This window comes from Rhineura floridana, chromosome 1 (genome assembly GCF_030035675.1).
Source record: "Rhineura floridana isolate rRhiFlo1 chromosome 1, rRhiFlo1.hap2, whole genome shotgun sequence".
Taxonomy (NCBI): Eukaryota; Metazoa; Chordata; class Lepidosauria; order Squamata; family Rhineuridae; genus Rhineura; species Rhineura floridana.
The window spans coordinates 317,648,514-317,668,808 of record NC_084480.1 but is presented as its reverse complement, the minus strand read 5'-3'; the positions used below and the strand labels follow the sequence as shown (position 1 = coordinate 317,668,808).

The window sequence follows — 20,295 nt, the reverse complement described above, 5'->3', positions numbered from 1 at the left end:
GACAGCAATGCAAATAGTTCACATGGGTGACCATAGCCAATTAGGGATGGCAAAACTTTCTTTTCCACACAGCCCCTTTCACAACGTTCTCTCACCAAATGACGGAGGCATCTTTTGATACTTAGCGAAAAGGTGTGCAAAACAAGGAAGAAAGAGCTTCAGAGAATTATGGACCAGAGCAGTTTGGGCATTTTATTTATTTATTTTATGGCATTTGTTGTTGTTGTTATGTGCCTTCAATTTGATTACGACTTATGGTGCCCCTATGAATCAGTGACCTCCAAGAACATCTGTCATGAACCACCCTGTTCAGATCTTGTAAGTTTATTTATTTATTTTATGGCATTTATACGATTGGTCCATCTAGCTCAGTACTGTCAATACTGACTGGCAGCAACTAACCAGGGCTTGAGGCAGGGGGCATTCCCAGCCCTACCTGGAGATGCTGGGGATTGAACCTGGGACCTTCTGCATGCAAGGCAGATGCTCTACCACTGACCTTCAGCCCTTAGCCAATAACCTGCCTTCCCTCCATCACGGCCTACACATGGTTCCAGGAGGTCTGCAGCCTAGGCTCTTGACCCTGCATAAATGCACCACTGGTCCAATGCCATAGCCTGTCAGTGTGACAGCTTGGGCAGCCTACCATTTCTAAACCCCCGTCCAGCGAACAAATGAATCTAGTCTCAAAACAATTAATGGGCCTCAAAGGCTACTTGTGCTCAATGTTCACATTCTCACTGCTCAGATTGCTCCTACAGTTCTGCATTTTTTCTAATACTAAATCCTGTTCATTCTCCAACGCCTCTGATTTTCTCCTCCAGCCATTACTGGCCATTACTGGCTAGTGGGGCAGTGTGGGTGGAACTGAGTTGGCCTCCCAGCTTCCCAAACCGCAAATCATTATCACGTACCAAGAAGGCAGTGGCAGCTGATGAGTCCATGTCAGTGGAGCAATGGCATCTGCTCTAGGTTTTATTCCAACCTTTAAGGAGTTGCTGAAGCACCCTGGACAGCTCCTTGAAAGTTCAGACTTAAACCCAGCGCAGATTCCACTGCCGCACTGGCATGGACCCACCAGCCGCCACTGCAAGAAGGAGAGGGTTGAGGAATGGGGAGCTCGGTGCGGTGTGGCGCACGGTGTGGAGGACTCGATCTGATGCTGCTGATGCTGCACTGTGCCGAGCTCCCGAGACACCTTGCCCCTTCCCTCTCCCTCACAGTAAAAAGCAGTGACCTGGGAAGCCAGGAAAGCGATGCAGCCCCACCTGTGCCACCCTTCCAGCCACTTCCGCCTCCATCTCCAGCTGAATTCAAAGGCTGATTTTGCTTTACTGTGCTAAGCTGTGTGTTTACACTCAGGCTGCGGCTCTTGCTAAGCCACCAGGGAAGCTGGTACCTGGCTTTTTGGATACACCCATCTTGAAAAGATGCTGAAATATCCCATTCCAAAAGTAAAATATTACTTAATTCAACTTTACTACCTGCCAATTCATGCCATTTGATGCCAATTTTGTTTTCCATGTCAAAGATGCCACCAGGACAGGCAGCCCATCACTTCTGCGGTCATTATGAGAGTGCCCCACACCCTACAAGACTTGCTGCCACTTAGCGTCTAATTCTTCCATGGAGAAGCCACTTGCAGAGTGAACTAGCTCTCCTCCTCCCCCCCTTTTCAATCTGCTGCCAAATTGTCACCAGTAAAGGTGGCTGCTAGGGTGAAACTGCCAAAGGGAGGAAAAATTAACAAGGCCTGAATGAAATCAATGTGGTCTGACAAGCTGACAGCCTAGTAAGCTAATTACTACTGGGTTGCATTAATCAATGCAGATGGAAGCACAGAGTAAACTAAAAGCAGCATCAACATTCTTTACAAAAGATGGAAAAGGCAGCATGCTTGGGGTACGAGGCGGATCCCAATCAGCTGACTGATCTCGAAATAAAAGGAACAAGCAAGCATACAACTTAAAGCATTGAGTGTGCAACTAGGGATGGGAGGCAAATTTGATTTTGTTTGCATTTTAATTTAGAAGCTTCACTAATTCACATTTTCTGAAACAATACACAAACCAAAATGCAGCCATCCTTCAAAATTTGCATTTTTCTAAATTTTGCTATGCAGTTCTCCAACCAAACAAGGTGTACAAAAAGTGCATGTTAGGAGAAGGTGTGTGTTAAAAATGCATATATTAGTGAAAAGAACACCAAAATGCATTATGCATTGGGGGGAATGCTTGCAAAATCTATATATTTGTCAAAATGGCATTAAAATGTGTTTATTATGAGAAATTTGTACTTAAATGGTTACAAATTGTCCTGAAGATTTTTTTAAAAAACCAAATTGCTGCAGAAATGTGGAGAGCTGAATTTAAGACTGGGAAAATGAGGGAAACCAAAACTGACAGATTCAACCAATCCTAACTGCAGCTTGAAATTCACTGAGCTGGCAGAAATTCCAGGCGAAACCCATGGATTACTTGGTAGGGAGAGAGGTGAATGCAATCGGGACACATTCGGATTTTGCACCACTTAGCTATTTCCACTGTTGCAAGCTGACATCTATTTATTGCCAGGTGTTCTAGGATCTGCACAGAGAGGCTGAGCACAGGCATCTATCTATAAGGCATGATTCAAACATAGCCAAAGAACCTTTGCAGATGCCTCTCTCCAGTTCCTTTTGAGGAAGAAAGGTATTAGCAGACAGAGAGAGTGATATGGCATTTTTAAGAGATAGGACTGAAAGGTGAAAGTTGTTAAAAGACAGAAAGCAGGCACTAAGTGACCAGAAAAGCTGGTAACAACATCCCTAGGAGATATTAAATTTTTGACTGGAATTATTTAGGCTACAAGGCAGTGTTTCATACCCAGAAATTCACCCACGGCCTCTGTTTCCCATTCACCACCTGTCTGTGCTTCCCTGATAGGATGCCCCCTCCATACCACCTCCAACCCACTTATACCCTGCATATGCCAAAGAACAAACAGGGCTGTCAACTTTTCAACCAACCTTTGTGCTTTATGCAGGCAATAGCAGGTGCAGGCTTTCGAGACCTAGAGATAAACATCATCACCCACTCACTGCTGTAGGTAATGGTGCTATGAAAGGCACGGCTGCAGAAGCTGGCTGAAAAAATAGGCCACGCTAAGCCCAAAGGGACTGGCTCTTTCAAACACTGAATTTACCAGCACACTGCAATACTCTCTTGCTACAGAGAAGACCTGAAGCGAAACTGGTCCCCTCCTGCTGTGCAGTGTGCACTCTGCGGCTGAAGAGGGTGCCTATTCTTATCTCTCCTGTAACACTGGCAGCTGGTGACTCCATATCAGTGAAGCAGTAGAATCCACTCCAAGTTTCAGTCTGAATTCTCAAGGAGCTGTCCAAGGTGCTCGGCTCCTTGAAAGTTTGGACTAAAACCCAGAATGGATTCCACTGCCCCACTTACGTAAATCCACCAGCTACCACTGCTACTAAAACTTGTTCTTTATTGCACCAAAAGGCAGGACTAGGACTAGAATGGCAAGGAAGCAAATTTACGCTGAAACAGGGTTGGATCCCCCACTCCTCCCACATCATGAGTGAATTTTGTCAGCTGGGTGGGACCACACACTTCTCGGTCACTTGACATCATAATGACATCTGGCAATTGACACTTACCCAATAGTGTAGCAACAAATTCAGAAGTGCAGGGTGTGATGTTCCTGTAAGTTAGCATCTGTAAATATGGTAAGTGCGGGTCTATTGGGTGATGTATGGTAATTGACTGAGAGAGAAAGGGGGAGTACATGGGTGAGAAGCTGAAGTGTGCTGGATGATGATTGGCTGAGTGGCTGGCTGGCTGAAGGTATAAATGGAGGTTTGTGAGTGATGGGAGGGAGAGAGTCGGTTAGAGAGTCGGTTGGAGAGAGGTTGATGAGTTGGTTGGCAGAGTTCTGAGGGAAGTTTGGATTGGATTTGGCTGATATTTAAAGAGGCTATATATGAACAGAAACATAAAGAGTAACCATATATTAAACCATACGCTTGTGAAACATTCCTAAAGTAATCTTGTTATTTCCTGTTATTAGTAAATAAATACTTCTTTGGTTTACCAAAGGCCTGATCCTTGACTGGGGAATATACAGACCAGAAGGGAGGGCAAGGTAATTACCAAGGCTTAACAGAAGCAGTATCTAATGGTGGCAGCGGTGAAGGGAGAAATAGTAACAAGTCAGGTATCCAGAGCAACCCAGAGTTGTATGCTTTATATATAAAGATACAAGGGGGTTGGGAACAGCATAAGCACGCAGTCACAAAAGTACCCAGCTAGAGAGAGACTCAGGCAAAGTCTCTGGGAGTATTGGTTATAGGACGTGACTGGTGGTGTTGCCTAGCAGTGGGATCTAGTGAGATCTGTGCTAGAGCGGAGTGAGAAACCATATATAGGACGGTCCTGACTGGTGGTGTCCCTGGTGGTGCCTAGTGGAAGGCAGTAGCCACAAGCAGGTGGGAACCGGACAGGGAGAACCAGGGAAGGTCATCACACAGGGTCCCTTCATGATAGTCACAGCTACATCTCTTCCCCCTTGAGGGAGAAGTCTGATAGCAGGGGAAGAGAGATCTGCAGGCGTCCGCTGAGCATCCCTCTCCCTTGGCTGCATATTTAATCAGGGTCGGGGGAGAAGGAGGAGGGGCATCTCCCCTTTGGAGGAGCTTGTCTTCTCTCTCTCTCCGGACCCCATGATGGTGCAAGGCCCCTGAATCAGTTCAGGGTCTGGATCTTGTTCAGGTTAGCCCTGGATTCTCCAAGGTCAGATTGGGGCCACTCTAAGGCACCAAACTGGAGCCTGAATCAGATCAGGGGGCCCGTGCACAGCCTTAATTTTAATGGTTCACACATCAAGTGCTTTCCTGTAGCGGAATGCCAGCACATTGTAGAGACATTTTTAACGCTGGCTTCTGTGTTGACACATGAGGTTTCCACCTCAGCGAGTTGTTGCTACGTGGGGGAAGTGATGGCACTGAAATTCAGGACGGGGGTGGGGGAGTGAACAAGAAATTCCTTTAATTTGGAAAACAGCAATGCATCATGAACCAAGCCCAAGCACTGCCATAGTTTGTGACTGCTGTCTACTAGCTTACTCTGGCGCCTGCGCTCCCTGCTATCAGGAAGCTCTCCCTGGAAAAGGGAAGGGTCAGCTGATGGGAAGAATCCTTCAGCAGTGATAGAGAGGCCTTCTAGTTTACTCCAGGCTCCTCCAGGATTCATCAGAATTAGGAAGCAATTTTCCCTAATATACTGCACTTTTATTTTTTATACTCATGTTATTTTCACAAATTTATATGCATTAGCACAAAGATTGGGCTTAGTGGCAGAGCACCTGCTTTATATCCTGAAGGTCCCAGGTCCAGTCCAGGCATCTCTGGGTAGGGCTGGGAGAGACCCCAGGCTGAACTCCTGGAGAGCCCCTGCTAATCATCGTAGATAATAGTGAGCTAGATGGGCCAGGCATCTGACTTGGATAAGGCAGCTTCCGAGGTGCCTATACATTTTAATGGACACTTCCTTCAATATATGCATTTTGTACACATCGCTGGAGAATTGCATCAAAAAATTCAGAGGTGCAAATTTTGAAGGATAATTTCGTTTCAATTTGTGCAGTAATGCAAGAAATGTGAATTTGGTAGTAGAGATGTAAAATTTCCAGAAATTTTGAAGCCATGGGGAAAAACTTTTTTCTGTTTTTTTAATTTAAAAAATGGAAATTTTCAGAAAAAATGAACAAATGCAATATTAGCACTTTTTACAGATTGAAAGTCACTTTGTTACTTCAGGAACATCAAATGTAATTATGTGCAAGTTGGTTTGGCATAAAATTATCACACTTGGTATATTAGAAGTACATTGTATTCAAACAATTATTACAAACTGAATTTACTTTTTTAAATTTAATTTTTTTTTGTAACAAATGGATGTACAAGATCTTGAACTGTAAGGAACCTCTTTCGTTTTGCCAGTTTATGAGGAGCAGGTAAAAAACAATTTAAAAAACCAGAAGAAACCATCAACATTAATAAAGAAAATTATTTATGTCTCCGCTAGTCGTCCACAGATTCAAGCAGACATAAAGCATCCATTCCCATAAAAAGAACTGAGGAAAAAAAGCGGGGGACCAAGATTCAATGAAACATTTTATTCATCATGGTAAAATAAAATATTCCATAATCCATTTTTTCTTCATTTTTTTCAATTTTTCAGAAAAAAAACAAAAAAGGCTTTGTAAAAAATGAGAAAAAATGGTTTTTTTCCTGAATTTTTCTGGTTTTTTCCCAGGCCTTCACATCTCTATTTGGTAGTTTCTCATTAAAATGCAAATGGAATCAAATTTCATCCTGATACCTCCTCGTAAGTGTCTGTTACTGCTACAGAGCCTAGCAAATTCGCAGCTCAATCTTTTTAGTAGAGAGGCATTAACAATTAATTTTCCAGTCTCTCCAGTAGCAATGGACTGTTGTGGGCATGCTCAAAAGCAAGCCAGGGCTTAAAGAGAATGTCTCTGCTGCTGGAGAAGGCTTTTTCACCCCACCCTTCCATGCCTCTCCCCCCCCCACACACCCTCACCAGTTCCCAATAAGCTCAGAGCCACTGTTGAGTCTTTTCCTAATAATTCTCTAAGAATGTTCTTAAAAACTGAACTGGGTGGGGAACCTGTGGCCTTGCAGATGCTGCCAGACTGCAGCTCCCACCAACCCCAACCAAAATGGCCAAGGGTCAGGGATGATGGGAGGTGTAGTTCAACAACATATGGAGGGCCATAGGTTCCCTATTAAGTGGGGAGCTTACCCATCACTATAGGGGGGAGGAAGTCAAATATGCGATTCCCCCATTTCCAGTCTGCAACAATCATACTTCTTTGGCTAGTGTGAATCACCTTCCAGATGTATTTGGACACACTGAGCAACTGTGATCCGATCACTCTTTCAGCTGGGTTGTTTGGATAACATGGGAGAACCCCCATTTGTACAGTGCTGAGCTCCTTGGAGAAAGGGAATGAAATAATCCTAATACATTAATAAATAGTGATTAAAAATGTATTTGCAGAGAAAGAGGTACTCACACCACACTTCACACTGATGGATTACATTGCGCCTTCCCCAAAATGGAGTTTATATATTGGATCCATAGTGATTCCAATTAATTTTTTTTTTTTTTTTGGATTGTGCCCACTGATCAAAATGTTCCATGGGCCAAGAATACCCTTCTTGGCCATTTACTGCAGTTGCAACACACAACTTGTGTGTTTACAACACACAAATTATGGAATGATCTCCCTGATGAGGTGCGCCTGGCACCAACACTGTTCTCTTTTCAGCGCTGGGTCAAGACTTTCCTCTTCTCATGTGTTTTTAAATTGCTTTTTAGAAATGTGTTTTTAAATATGTATTTTTGTTTTTAATGTTTTTAATTGTTGTAAACTGCCCAGAGAGCTTCAGCTATGGGGCGGTATACAAATGCAATAAATAAATAATAAACTTGCATCAGCTTCCCATTCCTTACATGGAACAGTCAACTGACTTATGACAAATTCAGTGACAATACAGAAGAAGATGAAGTTTTGACTGTAGGTAAAATCAGCTGAAGCCACTGGCAATAAACCTGGGAGATTTAGGGCTTACCCACACAGGTGCATACCTTCGTACTAAAGACGCTGCTTTTCCCATCATGATAGATTTGCAAGGTCCACACTTGGTAGCTTCAAACCCACTGTTTTCCATTCACACTAGTAGGTGGTCCTCTGGGAAGGATTATTGCCGCTGTTTCCTTGTGGCCCCGCCCTCTAATTTTACATGTTTACTCCCTCCGATTCAAGGCTGAAGCCTGGAGAGCACCTCGGTGTGAAATTGGCAAGAAAATATGAAACTGACAAGACTGAGTGAAAGGCTGATGGGGGGGAGTGAGTGAAAAGGCAGAGAGGGAGGGAGCGGGCAATAGGGCATTAGAAACATTGAGGCAAAGCGCCTACAAGGAGAAACACAGCACAGCTGAGACTTTTTTCCTTTCCTTTCTGCATTATAATTGGATTGGGTTAATATGGATCTAAAGGGGAAAACTGTGTGATAGTTTTTGCTTGTCTGCAATGTCATGTGAACCATGCGAATTACAAGGGGATGCAGGCAGCACTAGACACACACTAAATTGCCATGTCTATCCCTCATTGTCTCATTTAAATCCTCACCAGAGTTGGCTGTGGATACCTTGTCCAATTGCCTGGAGTCCGTAAGTGGATGGATGGGAGAGAACAGGCTGAAGCTGAACCCCAACAAAACCGAGGTGTTGCTGGTGGGGGATAAGAGAAGGTTGGGAAATTTAAACCTGGTGCTTAATGGGGTGAGATTGCCCCTGAAGGACCAGGTCCGCAGTCTCGTGGTCATTTTGGACTCCCAGCTGTCTATGGAGGCGCAGATTTCTTCAGTGAGCCGGGCAGCCTGGCACCAACTTCACCTGGTACAGAGGCTGCGACCCTATCTTCCTATACATCTGCTCCCATGAGTAATACATGCCCTGATCTCCTCTCGATTAGACTACTGTAATGCGCTCTATGTGGGGTTACCCTTGAAGACGGTCCGGAAACTCCAGCTGGTACAAAATGCGGCAGCACGCTTAATAAAGCAGACCCGTCGCTGGGACCATATCACCCCAGTGCTGATTGAGTTACACTGGTTGCCAGTTGTATACCGGGCCCAATTCAAGGTGTTGGTATTAACCTTTAAAACCCTATACGGTTCCGGCCCAGTTTAACTGAAGGAACGCCTCCAGTGTCACCAAATATGCCGCCAAACGAGATCAGCCTCACAAGACCTTCTCTCGGTCCCACCGGTGAAAACAGCTAGGCTGGTGCGGACCAGGGAGAGGGCTTTTTCAATCGTGGCCCCCGCCCTTTGAAACTTGCTTCCCTTTGACCTTTGGCATGCCCCCTCCCTGATGACCTTTCGCCGCGCCTTAAAAACCTGGCTTTTCAGGCAGGCCTATGGGATCTCTGGGGTGGGTTAGGCTTTATACTGTATCAGTGTAGGATGGTTTTTAGATGATATGATATTAATACTGTGATTGTTATGAATATGTTGATATTGTATTTTATATTGTGTACGTCGCCCAGAGTGTCCGTTAAGTCGGACAGATGGGCGACTAATGAATAAAATTTTATTATTTTATTATATTATGTGGATGACCCCTTACTCTGCTGCCTATTCAGCACAACAACTGCATTTAGAACATTTTGTTGTTGTTGTTGTAATATTTAGGGATGCTGTGGACTCAGGAAGGTTAGATATTTGACATGTATGCTGTAGTTCTGTTTCTATATATGGTTAACCAAAACCCAGCTTTCCGTCAGGAGGTTGAACTGGAAACACTTGTGCTAGCCAGGCAAGGCTTTAAGAACAGGAATGTATATCTCACTGATTTGTGCCTCAATGAAAGCCAGGCATGACACCAGCATCTGCATCCAATTTATGACGGGAGTTCCTAACAGCAAATTATTCAAGACGTTCTACTGGGCAGGCTTTGCCAGCCTCGTGCTAGTTGGGACTGATGGGAGTTATAGTCCAAGGCATCTGGAGGACACCAGCTAAGGGAAGGATGCTATAGAACTTCTCTGCATGCCAAATATCAAGAGCAACAAAGCTGGGAAATCCTTGGATTCTTCTGGTGGAGTTTGCACGGTGGCTTCTATGATGATTGCGTTGTTCTGATTTTTGAATAACTTAAATTTTAAACAAAATAACTCCTTGTGCTTTTTAAGGGCTATTCTGAATATTATGTATACTTATACTGACCTAGCATGGCATTGTATTTGTTTTTAAAAGAGCCTTAGCTCCAACCCAAAATAAATAATAAAAAGTTAGTCTGTAATAAATAATATTGTACAAATACTCTTATTAAACTAAAGTCAACTTATTACTGTACTCTTATTCAATAAAACTGACGAATTGGGGCTGTCATACCAATGATATAACATCTCCAAGAAATAAATAAACAACCCCCACATTGGCTCAATATAGTGAATCTGCTTGGCATCATTAAAACTTCCAAAATAAAACTGGTTGAGAATGCCAAACACATTTCAGCCAAAGTCTCCCTAGTACTGTTAAACCAATGGGAGTTGGTTGGTAGTGTGCTGGATGATCTAGGGAAGTCAGGATTAGATCTCTGCTCAGCAATGGTGACCTTGGCCAGATACAGCCTAAACTATTTCGCCTAGGATTAGGGATGAGGAATGAATTAGGCATGCCTTGATTGCAAAGCAGACACACCTGATTCATTTTGCCCAGATGAATATGATGCGCATCAGGGCATAGGTTCACTCCTGCAATCTGTGCATTGCCAGATTGCCACTCTGTTATGCATTTCCATATGAGGTGGTCCAACGGCTGCCTGTCTGTCTTCAAAATCAATAATCCTCCAACACTGGAAAGGACGGGCCACACCAAGCACAGAAAACTGTTTACAAGACCTCCTGCAACTAGCAGCCCATGGAAAAATTCTGCTCCATAAACTACATAAAAAGTCAACTTTCCAAGAGATTTGGAGCACATTTTTGGAACTCTTCACTAATACACAACAAGTGACAGGCCATAATGTTGGGTTGGAAACTTCTCCAACTTAACAGTGATTAATCTGGGAATCCTCAAGGGTGTAGTCGTCCGGGGTCTCAGGGGGTCTTAAGACACTTTTTAGGAGCAGGGTCTCAACAGGGTTCCTTTGTCTCCAGTATCCTACAAACCAATCAGCATGAAAGGGGAGTGTGTTGGCCACTGAGAATAGTTTCTAACATGGTTCCTTGTCCTTTCTTGCTGATTAGAGCCAATCAGAGTGAAAGGAGGTGAGTCAGCCACTGAGAAGACTCTTCTCAGTAGCTAACACACACCCCTTTCATGCTTATTGTCTCCTAGGGACATCTGTTGTTGTGGGAGAAGAAATTAACAAGAGCCTCATTCTCAACCCAGCAGCACCAAATAAATAAAAACGATAGGTGTGTGGCTCTGACTATCATAAAGGGATCCTGCACTTCTGAATTTGCCACTGCACTACTGTCTGGGATCCCAACACAGCATTTTCATTCCTTTCTCCTAATCCTGATCTGAGCATGTTAACTTGGACAACATATAACACACTAAACAACTGAACTTCAGAAATGAAAATGCTGTAACTGAAAAGGACACAAGAGCAGAGGGCGATGGGAGTGCTGGGAGTGGGGAGGGAAAACAAAGGGCTGGTACTATTTTGTTGTAATAATGTGAAAACCAGAAAAAGAAAAAGAGAGTAATTTCAGCCACCTAATAGCAGCTAGGAACTATATATGGGTCTCCTGAAGCTGCCCTGTGTATTGAAATCAATATAGCAAGTCCCACCTAGAGTCTTGATACGGGTCTTAATAATTGTCGCACTTTTACATATTTTATTTTCCAAGACTCTACGAGGGAATTGAATGTAAAATATGTGAAATGTACATAAAATATCTAAAATTCCTCCTGAGAGCGATGGCTCATTATCAAGACCCATCACTTCCTCGGGGCAGGGCTTCTCTTCCTACATTAATTCCAACATGCACGGTGGTGGGAGCTCCTTGCCTGGCTGGTCACTCTTAGACACAACAGCGTAGTGGCAAATTCAGAAGGGGAGGGTCCCTTCATGTTAGTCACAATGAAGCCCCTCCCTCTTTTTTTGTGGCTGGTTGAGAATGAGATCCTTGTTAATGCCTTCTCCCACAACAACAGACATCCCTAGGAGCCAATAAGCAGGAAAGAGGGAGTGTTGGCTACTGGAAAGAATCTTCTCAGTGGTCGGCTCACTTCCTTTCACTCTGATTGGCTCCAATCAGCAGGAAAGGACAAGGGAGCATGGAAGAAGACTCTTCTCAGTGGCTAACATACTCCCTTTCAATGCTGATTGCCTCGTAGGATGCTGAAGACATTGGGACCACAAAAATATGGGGTCTAAGATCCCCTGAGACCCTGGACGACTACACCACTGCTTAGACAGCTTTAATTATTTTTTAAAACGCTAGTTAAAGAAGACAGACAAGGAGACAAGCCTACACAGAAACAGGATGGAAGGGACTTCAGTCCCAGCTCATGACAAACTGGCCCAACATGGATTGCATCCTTATCCTCTCCCGACATAGGATTGCTAGGATGATCTGCCATGAATACTGTCCTGATCTCTACAGAGGAAGGGTGGAGCACAAACGTGGCTCCCTGAACAAGCATTATAATTGATTACAGCTTCTGTTTCTAATAGGAACATAGGAAGCTGCCTCACACTGAGTCTGACCATTGATCCACCTAACTCAGTATTGCTGACACTGACTGACAGCAGCTCTCCATGATGTCAGGCAGGAGTCTCTCCAAGTTCTACCTGGAGATGCTGGGGATTGAGCCTCAGACTTTATGCATGCAAAGGAGATGCTCTGCCACTCAACTATGGCCCTTCCTCATAGCTGTTGGGTGTTGTCTCCTGTGACTGGAGGTGCCACTCCAGGATCTCAGGCAGAGAAGACTCCTTCCCTTTTCACTGGGGTGCCCAAGCACCTTCTGCATCCCAAGCCTGTGGTCTCCCACTGAGATATGGTGCTGCCCTGAAAGGAACAGCCCTCTTCTCCCTGCGCGCACGGGCTTGTTCGGGACTCAAAGGAGTGCCCTCTCCCACGAACGTGAGACTCACGCCAACAACAAGCATGATAATGTAGGTTTGGGATGTATGGCCCAGCCCTTTGGGTCATGGTGTAAGATAGGAAAGAGCCAGCTTCCTTTTATATCAGTACATCACAATGCACAACTTGCAGCATTTCACTGGTGCAGCCAAGAATATTGCTCTGGGGCAATTACTCAGGCTGTGGAAACTGCAGGAGAACAAATGCAGCATCCAAGGCCATTGCACGTGTCGAAAGGGGCCAAAAAGGGGTGGGCGGCAGAATAGTAGGGGTTGCATCCGTATTTGCTTTGGAAGGAGCAAGGAAATGCACAGAGATCTTAAAAATGCAACACTGAAACTATAAAACATAAATATTAACACAATATGCTTAATATCAATCCCAAAGAAGCAATAAATGAGGACTAGAAACTGGCTTACTTTCACGCAAGCACAGAGGATTGGGTTATTAGTTCCATTAAACTAGGTCCTTTGTTCCTAAAAGCAAATTAACTGACTTTATCTTTAATAATGGAGCTCACTTTGTGAATATTAAAGTATCCTTGTTGCTGTTCTGTTGCTGTGAAACTGAGAAACAAAAAGATCTGGCCATTATTTGAGACCAATAAAAATAAAAATAAAATCCATTTTTAATTGATTCAATAACCATTGTCATAAAGAAACACACACATACTCATACCAAACAGGTTAGAAATCACTAACATTTTGAAACAGAGCATATCTGCCTTGTCACACATTGCAATATTACATCCAGCAGAGATCCTCGTGTATGAACATGTCTATACCATTTTCCATATCAGTTCCAAGGTGGTTTACAACCATAAAAGACAATCCAATATGCAAATGGAAAACAGATTGCAATAAATATAAATTAAAATACAATAATAAAGTCCTGGGTGGGAAAAAGTGTTTTCAGAATTCACTGAAAACTCAAGAAGGTAGTGCCTGTCTTATTTCAAAGGGGGACCGAGGTCCATAAACTGAATGACACATTAGCAAAGGTCCTCATCCTGACAGTGTTTCTACAGGCTGAAGCACAGTCAAGAGGGCCTCATCCTGAGATCCTGACAGCCAGGAAGGTCTATATGGGTAAAGGCATTTTGTCAGATAACCAGACCCAAAGTTGTTTAGTGCTTTATATATAGCACAGTGGGGAGGAGAGCCTGGCTGGCAGTCCAGAGTCTGTGAGTTCCAATCCCCGCTCGTGTCTCCTGGGTGTCAAGGGCCAGCTAAAGATCACCCCCACAGGGAGTGGCTCAGGGGTGACGCGCCCTGCCACCTGTGCACCCGTGGGCAAACTGCATGGTCCCAAGGAGCCCAGTTGCCCCCCAGCTGGCAGTTGCAGACAAGAAAGGGGCTGGCTAGTGCAGCTGTGGCAAGCTGAGCAGGCCCTAGCCAGCTGGGGAGGACTAGCCTCAGAGGGAGGCGATGGTAAACCCCCTCTGAATACTGCTTACCATGAACACCCTATTCATAGGGTTGCCAGAAGTCGGGATTGACTTGAAGGCAAGCCATTTCCATTTCCTTCAAGTCAACAACAGAACCTTGAACTTGGCCTGGTAGCAAATTGGCAGCCAATGCTGCTCTTTCAGCAAAGGGCTTATATGATCACAGTAGGCTGCTCCTCATAGGAACCTAAATGCTGCATTTTGCGTAAACTGCAGCTTCCAAGCCAACCTTAAGGGCGGTACCACAGAGAGTTCATTTATAGTAATTCAGCTTCAACTTGTTGGCCCTCATCCAGCCCACCACTGCATCCAGGCACCAAGTCAGCACGTGCATGGTTGCACCTAATTCAGTTGTAACAGAGAAACAGAGCTGAGTTTCACAGGCATACTCAGGACACCACACTTTAAATCGCCTAATGACAGCTCCCAATGGATATCAAACAGCATCGGGGACAGCATGGAACTCTGTGACACCCCATAACTTAACATTCAGGGTGTTAAGGTACAGTCACCCAACCCCAACCCCTGAACCAACTCTGCAGGTAGGAGAGGAGGTAAGAGAGTAATACATTGCCCCTGACTTGGAGCTGACCCTCATGGAGCTGGTCCAGCAAGACAACATAACTGACTGTGTCAAAAGCTGCTAAGAGATCAAGCCATGGGGTCATGCCCCCTCCATCCTTTTCCCGACATAGATCATCCATTTATGTATATGTGTGACAGACATGTTCACCACCACAGTATGTGCATACTTCTTGTTGATGTTTTATGTTTACATTTCAAATAACCATTTGAGAATACCTGAAAGAACTGGGAAGAAGGGAGGGATATACATTTAATAATAAATAAATAAATAAATAAATAAATGTGTTAAGTGGTCCTCCAGATGCACTAGAGGCAGGTGCTTCTCCATGGATGCCTCAGTATGTTTCCTAATGGTGTAGGGCTGTTTGGTGGATGCTGGAGAAGGTAAGAAACTCTACATACGCCCACTCTCTGTAAGGATGTGCTAAATTGTTTTGAGTAAGTGAAGTGGATGAGTTGAGAGGCAACAGTTGGAGTATGTTTGGGAGACTTTGTGTAGTCATGGAGTGAACTAAAATTTCTGGAGTGTGAACAGATATTATTCTAAAATGTACTGGAAGAGGACAGCTAGGCTGTATTTGTATTTAACGAACTAAGGAAACTAGTGAGCCTTGGCTCACATGTTCTTCATACTCTCTCCTCCCCAAATGCAGCCATGAAAAGATCAGAAGCTTTCACTTCCGATTCTGATCAACCACAATTTAGCCTTACATCCAGGCCCTGAATCATAGTTTAGCTTAACTGTGGTTTCTTGACACAAACCAGCTTCATAAACTTAAGCTTGAATATGACATGTTTTAATAAAGCATATTTAAGATAAACCACACTTTGCCTACCTCAGGTGTCATGACAAGTTGTGGTTAATCAAAAAGTGAACGCTTCCACTGATATCTTCGTGGCAGCACTAGAGGAGGAAGGGGGGGTATGTGAGCCCAAGACTCATAATACACTATGTGTGAATGCAGGCATAGTATAATTGGTGACAGTGGAGAGTAAAGTGGAGAGGAAGGTTGCAGCTTAAGTTGTTATTGTAGGACGGAGAAGTTATGTACAACTGTGTAAAACCACAACTTGCTCTGAGTCCTTACAATATCTATCCATCCATTCAACCAGGGAAAGAGAGGAGAGCAATTCCAGTGAATGAGAGAATGTGACCATTTTCACACTTCCCCCTCAGCTATGTGGCAAAAATAGGGAGAAAAAAAGAAAAGGAATTCCCTTGCCACCGTCTCTTGCCCTCTGTTAAAAAGGCTGCTTCTCCTATGACTTAAATTCCTAGCACACCTAATCCCATGCTGCAAGGCCCAGAATTTTGGAAGGGGTTTAGGCTGTGGGCCTGCTGTGGGCTCAGGCAAGCACAGCCGACACTGCATCTTTAAAGCCACTTCAGTGCAGATGTTTCCATAGCAACTAGTGGACCAAATACATTAGTGTTTCTAATAATAACCCAAACCTTCATCTCAGAAAAGCTGCCTTCCCCAGCAGCCCCCCACACCCCCATCTCACCACTATCTTCCTTGACCCTCCTAAGATGAGCCGCTCGTTGCCCAGAGAGGGGGACAGAAGGAAGGAGTTACTGGAAGTTGCTGGACCTTGCAAGACCTAAAGCCCAAGATGATGAGTGCTGAGTGCATGGAGTGATCTGCACCAGGCGGGGTGGGTTCATCTGCCGGCCCAGAATAGGGTGAAAGTCAAAGGAAACACCTTGAAAAGGGGATGTGGATGTGCACAAAACCAAATCAAATAAAGGCATCTTTCTTTCTTTTTACAAACTCCAAGCCAAACTCATCAGTGCCAATAATTCATGCCCCAATTTTGATAACCAAACCACAACAAGAGCCACTGCCTGCCTATTTTCTAAGAATCCTCTTAAAAAAGAAAAAAAAACTTTTGCAGGAACAACTGAGTGCATACTTTTGACCCCATTGTGAGGCACTAAGGAGCGCATTGAAGTAACTGCAGACAAAGCTGTCACAACACTCAGGAACCACAAAGGATGCCCCCAAAGGGCTTGCAGGCTGGGTATTCAGCACCAGCTGTCCAGAAAGAGTTAAAAGTGCCAGTAACATTCCTGAAAAGGTTCAAAGAAGCACAGACCCTCCCTTCTTTCTCCACCTCAACCCAGCACTTCCATTCAAATTCATACCACAAGGCCTAACGCAATCAAAGCCACACACTCCCCCCCACCCCACAACCCCCATCCTCCTCCATCACCCCTAGCACAGGCAACCAGCCCAAACTGCATGTGACAGCAGTGGGGAAGGGGGTCAGCGAGGGGTACCCAGGAGCCAGCAACAGTGGGAGAAAGGGTTCTTTCGGGCACAGCTCGGTTAAAGACAATGGTGGCATTTCAATGCAGCAATGCTCTTGGACCGGACAGGGTTTTTTTTTTTTTTAATTACTCTTATTTAGGTCACCGATTCTCAAAGACCCATGTAAGTTGCCTCCTTATTGTGCTGGTGCTTATATTCAGAGTTATACATGCATACACACATACATACACACCCCCACGGTTGCCCACGCAGTCTCCTTGCCATGCACAGAGGCAGCCAGACGCGCAAGCGTGCACACCCCGCCTTGCAATCGCCTGGCGCACGGGAATGTCACAGGCGGGCCAGTTCTCTCTCTCTCTCTCTCTTTCTCTCTTTCTCTCTCGGCAGAGGCGCCGAGGGGTCGTCGCTGGGACGCCGTGTCGGCGGCACTTACCATTTCGGCACTCAGCTGGGCTAAGATGGCGAAGGTGGAGATCCTGTCACAGAGGCATTTAGTTCGGAAAGGATCGACCGGGACCGTTCGGCAGCCACGCCACGACCAGGCACCAAGCTGAGAGGAGGAGGAGGAGGGGGAGGGGGAGGAGGGTCTGTGGAGGGAGGGGGAGGGTAGCACAGTGCAGAGAGGGAGCAAGCGAGGGAGATGGGAAGACGCGCACACACAGGGGGAGAGCGAGGGAGAGAGGGGGAGAGAGTCAGGAGGGAGAAAACAGGCATCACTAACAAATTGCCAGTCAGAAACAGCACAGCAACAGCCAACCCTCGTGCCCACTGCACACGTGGCCCTCCTCTCTCTATCCCCCCCCCAAATGACACCCTTTCAGTGACACACGCAATCCCTTCCCACACACCTGGAGCATCACTCCTGGCGCCCTGCAACAGAGAGCGCACCCATGTGCCACCCTTCCCTCTTCCCCCCCACACATAAATATTGAGGCACGGCTCGTGATCAACGGAGGCAGACACTCCCCCCACCCTTTGAACCACATGCTGCTTCTTTCTTCCCCCCCCCCCTTGCTGTGCACCTCTGGCCCACCAGACTCTCCCTCCTTGGCAGAACTCTCCCTGACATGCTCAGAACTTTCCCTGCCTGGTGAGGAATGCCCCACCATCGACACATCAAAGCAGACCTCATAACTTACAAGATCTGGACAGGGTGGTTCATGACAGATGCTACTGGAGGTCACTAATTCATAGGGTCACCAAAAGTCGTAATTGACGGGAAGGCCATAGCAACAACAAAAATTAGATGATGAGGCTCAGGAGACAGACCTTGCTCTCCCAAACTATGACAAATATACACACACATACTTCCTGGATCATCACCCTGTGACATGCTCATTTTAAGGGCTCCCCAAGGGATTGCTTCTTTACCAAACTCACTAAATTCTCCCAAGTGGCACGCACAAAGTTATCCAGCTGAAGCACTTTAGTCACTCCCCCCCCACACACACACACATCTCTTCCTGCCCACCAACATGCCTCTCACTTTCTGTGTCGGTACCAGCCACATCCTCCTGCTTTCACAAAGACACTCACTCTTGATGTCAACACAGCCCAAGGCTGACACATCACCCTTGCCACTCAGCTTGCCAGGCAGGGGGCCTGCTCTCCCACCTGCAGCCATTGCACAGATGCACGTATACACACAGCCTTCCCTCTCTCTCTCTCACACACACACACGCACCCAGTCAGCTGTCCACACACCCACATGGATTCAGTATTGAGAATACACTGGTGGGGGGGGCAGAGTAGAGCAGGGAGGACATTTTGCAAGGTGGCAGGTGGAAGAACTGAGTCTGCTGCGGTGTGCGCTTGTTTGGAGCCTGAAGGCAGTCCTGGGTCTCTGCTACTGAGCAAGAGACACGCTTGTCTCTAAACACATGTTCGCCTTATCGTTGACACATTGCATTTGTTGATGTGCATTTCAAATACATCAGGTGTACACTTAACAATCCTTCTGTGTGGTGTGGCCCTTGTGTTCTGCCACCAGCAGTACATAAACTACAACCCCTGAAATGCCCTCTCCCGACTATTCTACAGTAAGGGGATCATTGCATGGGAGGGGGGGAAGAAATCATGAAGGGGGCACCTTCTGAACCACAAGGAATGTGCTTGCCGCAGGGGTGAGACTGTGCTGGGACCATCAAGGGGCAAACCTTTCCACCTGCTTTGCCCCCTCACCCCTGCTGCTCTTAGTGACATTTATCTGGGGACTGTCCTTTATCAGGAAGATGAGTGCTTTTGGTTTTTAGCTGTTGTTGCTTTTTAGAAATGCTAGGACTTTGTTGGTTTGATTTTTTGTCAATTGTATTGTTTTTATTTGTATTTGTGTTTTTCTATTGGTGTATAAGCTGCCTTGTGGGACCTTTTTGGCCAAAAGGCGGCCTAGAAATAAACCATAACACAACATAACAAGGAATGTGTGCGCCAATGGATAATTTATTTCAACATCTTCACTGTCAGACATAGCTTGACAGGATTCAGTTGCAAAACTAACAGCCGTAATCTCCAGTTATTCTCCCTGTTTTATCATCCCACTTTTTAGACTCCCAATCCCATCCAAGACCCCCCCTCCAAGACACAGTGTAAAAAGTTCTCTGATGCTTCCTGAACTCAGCAAATAGTACACCACCAGCTCAGTCCCTGCATCAATGCATGCTCCGCTGATGTCCCCCATTCCCATCCACAAGGCAGTTATTATTATTATTATTATTATTATTATTATTAGTAGTAGTAGTAGTAGTAGTAGTAGTAGTAGTAGTAGTAGTAGTAGTAGTAGTAGTAGTAGTAGTAAGTAAATTTACATCCCGCCCTTCCTCCCAGAAGGAGCCCACTTTTTCATAGCAGGTCTGTTGTGCCTTTGGGGCAGAAGCTCAATGGGATACAGCTTCCCTGCGTAACTGTAATGATGGGGGAAAGGCACCTTTTGAGCTTCTGGCTGTTGCATGGCTATTAAGGACACAGAGAACCCACCAGAAAAAGTGAAAATGTTAACCTTCCCCCTCTTCTCTCAGACACACAGTTAAGTTGACTTCTGAGCTCACTAGGTCATACCCCTCTTAACCACCCACCACATGGCACTTTATGTTTCCTCCCAGGGATGTAGTCGTCCAGGGTCTCGGGGGATCTTAGACCCCTTACTTTTTTGAGAGCAGGGTCCCAGCAGGGTCCCTATGTCTCCAGCATCCTATGAGAAAATCAGCATGAAAGGGGAGTGTGTTAGCCACTGAGAAGAGTCTTCTAACATACTTCCTTGTTGTTTCCTGCTGATTGGAGCCAATCAGAATGAAAGGAGGTGAG

The 20,295-nt window shown here is 45.4% G+C and overlaps 1 protein-coding gene across 1 annotated transcript in view; it reads right to left on the bottom strand.

Annotated features, from left to right (window-relative positions):
- Positions 1-17,483, bottom strand: part of ADGRB1 (adhesion G protein-coupled receptor B1) — a 132,906-nt gene extending 115,423 nt beyond the window's left edge. Inside the window, exon 1 of the mRNA XM_061608037.1 lies at positions 17,429-17,483. Coding sequence (XP_061464021.1) covers positions 17,429-17,431 — 3 coding nt within the window. The 5' untranslated portion in view covers positions 17,432-17,483. The remainder of the gene's footprint in view (positions 1-17,428) is intronic.
- Between the last annotated feature and the right edge of the window lie 2,812 nt (positions 17,484-20,295).